The 6,731-nt window shown below is 39.7% G+C and overlaps 1 protein-coding gene across 1 annotated transcript; it reads left to right on the top strand.

Moving 5' to 3' along the window:
• The first annotated feature begins 770 nt into the window (after positions 1-770).
• Positions 771-5,178, top strand: LOC119008253 (extracellular calcium-sensing receptor-like). The gene is made up of 8 exons (XM_037078328.1): positions 771-877; positions 1,303-1,597; positions 1,686-1,975; positions 2,434-2,729; positions 3,034-3,239; positions 3,323-3,544; positions 4,074-4,197; positions 4,274-5,178. Exons 1-8 carry the CDS (start codon positions 771-773, stop codon positions 5,176-5,178), a joined length of 2,445 nt encoding a protein of 814 aa, XP_036934223.1.
• Positions 5,179-6,731: the final 1,553 nt, after the last annotated feature.

Here is a 6,731-nt window from a genome sequence, read left to right as displayed (position 1 = left end):
AACATGAAAAAAAAACAACAAAAGGGACACAAAAAACAACAAAATAATGAAAAATAAAAGCAAACAGATTACAACACTAGATATCAGCAGGTGAGACAAAAGCCATTTTGAATAAGTAAGTCTTCGCTTACTTTTTAAAAGCCTCAACAGAGGCTACATAGTGAAAGTCTATAGAAAGAGCAGAGCATTCTGTTGGGGCCACTACTTCAAACATAGGGTCACCTTTATTTTTTAGACAGGAGAGGGAGACAACCAATAAGCTCTGGTCAGAGGTCCTAAGTGACCTATTAGGGAGATATGGATGAAACAGCTTAGAAATACTGGAAGGTGCTTGACTGTATATGGCTCTGTATGTAAAGACAAACACTTTATAATGATATCTGAAATTAACAGAAAGCCAATGTAAAGAATGTAAAACAGGCATGATGTGTGTCATCCTGTTGGACCTGGTCAACAGCCTTGCAGCTGCATCTTGAAATAATTGAGAATGGTCTAGGGATGACTTGTTGAGGCAAAGGAGAGAAGCTCGTGTCTGAAAATCTATATAAACCAGTGAAAACATATTCAGTATTCCCAGATACAGGCACTTGAGGATGGAGATCCCGGCTCTCTTGATTGGCCTTATCTTGTGTCTGATTTTGCACGAGCTGAACTCAGCTCTGAAACAAAGGACTGCGCTTACAGGGGAAAGGTCTGGTGCTGGGGTCAGCACTGAGGCCTCATCTGTGAAATGTAAACTCCTTGGTACCACTCGTCTACCTGCATTCTCAATGGATGGTGACTACACTATTGGGGGTGTTTTCTCCATACACCGTTATATGCACACGGTGATGCATAACTACACCATGATGCCTGAGCCACTAAGGTGCACTGGGAGGTGAGTAAGAGTGTAGTGTGTTGGATAAGACAATATTACACCGTGTGGGCATATAAATGTTTTGATATATATCATGTCTTTACAACCAAGTTGAAATTGTTAGCATTTGTTTTTTGTTTTGTTTTTTTCATCTTGGTTTTTTGTAGTATTGACAATGAAAAAAAAAATCCCATCATTTTTAGCAGTATCAAAGCAAAGTACAATTCTAGGTTAATTTACTACAAATATGTGCATTCAAATTCATGAGAGTTTTGCACTAATATCTAATCTTGTGTTGTGAATTTTGGTGGTCAGGAAATTCTGTGATATCTATGGCTCACAGATGCAGTGCAACTTTCAGTTACGATCCATACTAAATAATTGCTATTCTAATTTATTGTGTTTCATATGTAAATTTGAACAGTGACATGATTGTCTGTGTGCAGCATTGACTCCCGTGAACTGCGCCTCTCACACACAATGGTCTTCACCATTGAGGAGATTAACAACAGCACAGAGCTGCTGCCGGGCATCAAACTCGGTTATCAGATCCACGACTCATGTGCCTCAGTGCCTCTGGCAATGCATGTGACATTCCAGCTTTCAAATGGGCTGGACCCGGTGTTTTACACAAGAGAAGAGTGCTCACAATCTGGTATGGTGATGGCTATCGTCGGGGAGTCTGGGTCAACACAGTCAATCAGCATGTCACGTATCATCGGGGCTTTTAACATCCCTCAAGTAAATTTCTGCCAAATTTTGTATTTCAGTGCTGATTTTCTGTTTGTACTACAAAAGAATTTACACTGAGGCCTATTCTTTTCTTCAGGTGAGCCACTTTGCCACGTGTGCATGTCTGTCTGATAAGCAACAGTACCCGAGTTTCTTCAGGACAATCCCCAGTGATCAGTTCCAGGCTGATGCACTGGCCAAGCTGGTAAAACACTTCGGCTGGACGTGGATAGGTGCTGTCCGGTCAGATTCAGACTATGGCAATAATGGCATGGCATCTTTCCTGGATGCAGCACAAAAGGAGGGGATCTGTGTGGAATACTCTGTATCTTTCTATCGGACCCACCCACGTAGCAGGATCCAGAGAGTAGCTGAAGTTATCCGCAGGTGTCTGCATCACTGATTGTTTTTCCCCTGTACTGACATTAACCTTCTGCACTCTAAATCACAATGTTATCTTAGTATACATTAATACAATGATATCCATCTAAATCTCTTAAGATGCTGTTTATTTGTGTTATTTTTAATTATTGTATGTTTATTGTTCTTCCCCTGTACTGACATTGACCTTGTGTACACAAAACCACAAAATTGTTAACTGAAACATAGGATGAAGGATTACTTTTAAATCTTCAATATGACGTTTCTTTATCTGATATTCAATTAATTTAAGTTTATTTCTGATGCTTTCATAAAAAAAAGTGAGACCAACACTGTATCATCAACGTATTCAAAACTGATTTCCTCTTGTCTTTTAGTGTTATCTCTCTTAATATGTGTTTTGTTAAGAAAATCTATTTTATGTTTTCATTAGTTTAATTTCATGCACTATGTCGTCTCACCAGGTCAACATCTTTGGTTATTGTGGCATTTGCAGCCTCTGGAGACCTGAAGATCTTGCTAGAGGAGCTCTCACGTAAGCCTTCTCCACCTCGCCAGTGGATTGGCAGTGAGTCCTGGGTAACCAACCCAGACATGCTGAAGTTCAGCGCCTGTGCTGGAGCCATCGGATTTGGCATTCAGAAATCTGTCATCCCAGGTCTGAGAGAATTCTTGCTTGGTCTTTCTCCCACTACAGTGGCTGCCTCTCCATTGCTTACTGAGTTCTGGGAGGATGCATTCAACTGCAGGCTGGCAAAAAGTGAGAATATTTTTTAGAATAGAATATTATTTATTATCTATTTATAGAGCTAATTTGTTAAATAAAAACACATTCACTGTTGCATCCCTGTGGTAGTGTTATTATTCATTCTCTCTCTGAATTAACTTAGCAATAGACAGTCTCAAAGGGAATAAGCTAAATGACAGATTAAAATTAATTAGTAACTAGCATGTGTGTTAAATAAGATAAAAAACAAAGCAAAATAAATGCATAGAAATTATTGATAATGTAAAACTAATGCCAGTGCTTATTAAACATGTTCTTCTGTCTGTGTGCCTTTTAGGTGCAGCCATAGATGAGAGAGTGTGTGATGGAAATGAGGACATAAAGACGCTTCAGGACCCGTACACTGACACATCTCAGCTCCGAATCACTAACATGGTTTACAAGGCTGTTTATGCAATAGCTCATGCCATTCATAATGAAGTGTGTCAGGACACAACTTTTACCGCTCAGTGTGACAAATTCACCAGGATAGAGTCAAAACAGGTCAGGTGAAATAAATAAGTCACCTCAGTGCCCTTTGCTATAATGTAACTATCCTCATTGTCTTAATTAACTTCACATCACAGGTTGTCTCTCAGCTGAAGAAAGTAAATTTTTCCCAAAATGGTTATGATGTGTCATTTGATGCCAATGGAGATCCTGTTGCCAGATATGAGCTGGTTAACTGGCAAAAAAGTGAGAGTGGCAGCATTGAGATGGTGACAGTAGGGCACTATGATGCATCACTGCCAGAGGGTCAGGAGTTCAGCATCAACAGGATGCTCACCTGGGTGGAAGGTAGCACAGAAGTACGTGGACCAAAAGCAACCATTTACCATATTTATTTTAAAAGTTGGTGTACAAATATGGTGAAGATAAAGATATACAAGTGCATTAGTAAGAGGTGTGGGACACAGTGTAAGAGTTGTGGGACAAAAACCAGAGTTGTCATTTTGTCCAAAAATAGCTTTACAAATTAGAATAGATTGAGAAATCAAGTGGGTATGCTTCAAAATTACTAGTATCTGTTCAGTATGAAAACGTTTTCCTTTGCGCAGCAAATTGGGATTCTAACAAAGGGATAATTTGTACTAAAACAAACATTGTAAGATACATGATCATTTCATTTGTCTAACTGTGAAGTCTCATTTTAACTTCAGCTGAATTTATAGATGCATTTTATGCAAAAATGAGTAATACTTTCAATACACATATTGGCACTTGAATACTGTTTTAAGAGAGACTAAACAGAAAAAAATATCATTTTCTGCTTAAATCCCAAAATCAGTATAACACACCCAAATATGTTTACGTTTGCTTATATCTATTTTGTGCCAGGTGCCTGTGTCAGTGTGCAGTGACAGCTGTCCTCCAGGAACTCGTAAAGTGCTACAGAAAGGAAAACCTGTCTGTTGTTATGATTGCACACCTTGTCCTGAGGGAGAGATTAGCAATGCTACAGGTGTGTTTTTCTTTTACATTTTTTCAAGATCCAATACATGACTGCTAACGACTGATTTTTATTTAAATTTTTCCAGATTCCCCTGACTGTTCCCCTTGTCCCAAGGAGTTCTGGCCTAATGCAGAGAGAGACACTTGTCTCCCAAAGCCTATAGAGTTTCTATCCTTTGACGAGGCCCTAGGAATCATCCTGGCTGCATTCTCACTTGCTGGTGCCTTTCTGGCCATCATAACAGCAGCTGTGTTCTTTCGTCACAGATCATCCCCAATTGTCAGGGCCAACAACTCCGAGCTGAGCTTCCTGCTGCTCTTCTCCCTGACTCTATGTTTCTTATGTTCTTTAACTTTCATTGGAGCACCCTCTGATTGGTCCTGCATGCTGCGTCACACAGCATTTGGGATCACCTTCGTCCTCTGCATCTCTTGTGTTCTTGGAAAAACTATAGTGGTGTTAATGGCCTTCAAAGCTACACTTCCAGGGAGTAATGTCATGAAATGGTTTGGTCCTCCACAGCAAAGAATGACTGTAGTAATTTTCACATTCATTCAAGTTCTTATATGTATCATTTGGTTGCTTCTTCATCCTCCTTTTCCAATGAAGAACTTAACCATTTTTAAGGAGAGAATCATCCTGGAGTGTGCATTAGGATCATCTATTGGGTTTTGGGTTGTACTTGGGTACATAGGCCTACTAGCTGTCTTTTGCTTTGTGTTAGCTGTCCTAGCTCGGAAACTACCTGATAATTTTAATGAAGCCAAGATGATCACCTTCAGCATGCTGATCTTTTGTGCAGTCTGGATCACCTTTATCCCAGCATATGTCAGCTCTCCTGGTAAATTTACTGTGGCTGTGGAGATATTTGCAATTCTGGCCTCCAGTTTTGGACTCATACTGTGCATCTTTGCTCCAAAGTGTTTCATTATATTGTTTAAGCCAGAGAAGAACACCAAGAAACATTTAATGAACAAAAATCAATCCTGAGACATTTGAGGTTTCAAAAAAGCATATGATCGCCACAGACAGTAAATAGTTTGATTTATCCACATTTCACACAGTCTAAAGCTTGTTTCAACAAGTTTTTTCTTTACATGTTTTATTTATTTATTTTTTTATTTTATTTCAGTGTCATTATTTGATGTGCATTTAATATCTAGTTTACAAAATCATTGTATTTGTGCTAATTTCTAAGTTCATCACAGAAATGCGTGATACTGAGTTCTGTCTCAACATGTTGATGAAACTTAAAATATATGTGGAATAATAAATAATGTGATTTATTCAGGAAGTGATTCAATCATGTATACAGCCCATTGTAGTGTTAATGCTTTTCATGATAAAGGGTCTAGTTAGTGCAATTTAGTGGATGAATGGACATAAATGTGATTTAATATTCATTATTATGTTCTTATTAGCAATTAATCACCTGAAACTAAGAATTGTTGTCCTCTCGTTACCTCAGAATAAGCCTTTCATATCCAAAGAGGGTGTTGGTCCTCCTCCACAGAATTCTACATATTGTGCGGCCATTTTTCAACAGTAGCCCAGAGAGGATAAACAATACACTTGTTCTCCAGAGGGACTTTTGTGTTTTTCAGATTTTCAGTGGCCACCTTGGGGAAGCTTGAGACAAGGTGTTTAAAGCTCACTGAAGTCTGCAACCTCACTGCTAACTGCTACTAAATCCCACAGACTGGACTTTTAAATCAGCTAAAAACATAGCAGTAAAGGGCTGTGGGTAGAACATAATCAACAAGAGATGTATGGTGTTTGCAGTAATAACTTTATAATATGAGAAAGGAGCTGTATACAGCCAAACATCCATTGTCTTCCAGCAGTCAGATGCTGTGGCATCAGGCTTTGCAGGGTACTCCAGTCCAGTCAAGTCAAGTAAAGTCATGTTCCAAAGCAACACATTATAGCTCTACTTGAGTGAATTAGAGGCATCCCAAGGCCAGATGAAATTCATAAATCCCTCCAGTGAGTTCTATTTTCTGCACCAGAGTCTTCTCCAAGTTGGTTGTGCTTATTAAACCTCCAAAGGGAGGCATCTAGCAGGCATCCTAATTGGATGCCCAAACCACCTAAGTTGGCTCATTTTGGTATGAAGGAGCAGCAGCTGTACTCAGAGCCCCTCCATATGCCCCAGGTCCTCCAGTGCTGAACACAGCCTGGGCTAAGTCATGCTGTCCCTTCTACAGTTATTGGATGGTTTGCCAAAACTACCTTGAGGCTGACAAAAAAGTCATCCCCAATAGCATTCAATCTAATTGTTTAAGTTAGGGTTGAACTTTGGTTAGTTATTTGAAATAGACTTAAGAGTAACCTTGGTGTTACAACATAAAACAATGTTCAAGCACCAGAAGTATTGGTGCTACACCTGTCCACACAAGCCCTTTCCAGGACACCAATCAAGGAACTCTAAGGAGTCCAGGTATTCCAATGTACAGAGGCGAACCTCTTGAACTACAACACTGCTGCACTCAGCCAGGGGCTTGCTCGTGTCCCCACACCTGCCTGGTGCCTCTCACCCAGGC

The sequence above is a fragment of the Acanthopagrus latus genome, chromosome 2, assembly GCF_904848185.1.
Source record: "Acanthopagrus latus isolate v.2019 chromosome 2, fAcaLat1.1, whole genome shotgun sequence".
NCBI lineage: Eukaryota > Metazoa > Chordata > Actinopteri > Spariformes > Sparidae > Acanthopagrus > Acanthopagrus latus.
The sequence above is the reverse complement of the archived record's forward strand: the minus strand, read 5'-3'. Positions and strand labels throughout refer to the sequence as shown.

What these genes read in the sequence shown, in the direction of transcription:
- LOC119008253 (XM_037078328.1), top strand. Translation starts at nt 771, where the DNA reads ATGGATGGTGACTACACTATTGGGGGTGTTTTCTCCATACACCGTTAT. An exon ending in GTAGCTGAAGTTATCCGCAG is followed by an intron (nt 1,976 to 2,433) that starts GTGTCTGCATCA and finishes TCGTCTCACCAG; the next exon opens with GTCAACATCTTTGGTTATTG. An exon ending in CAACTGCAGGCTGGCAAAAA is followed by an intron (nt 2,730 to 3,033) that starts GTGAGAATATTT and finishes TGTGCCTTTTAG; the next exon opens with GTGCAGCCATAGATGAGAGA.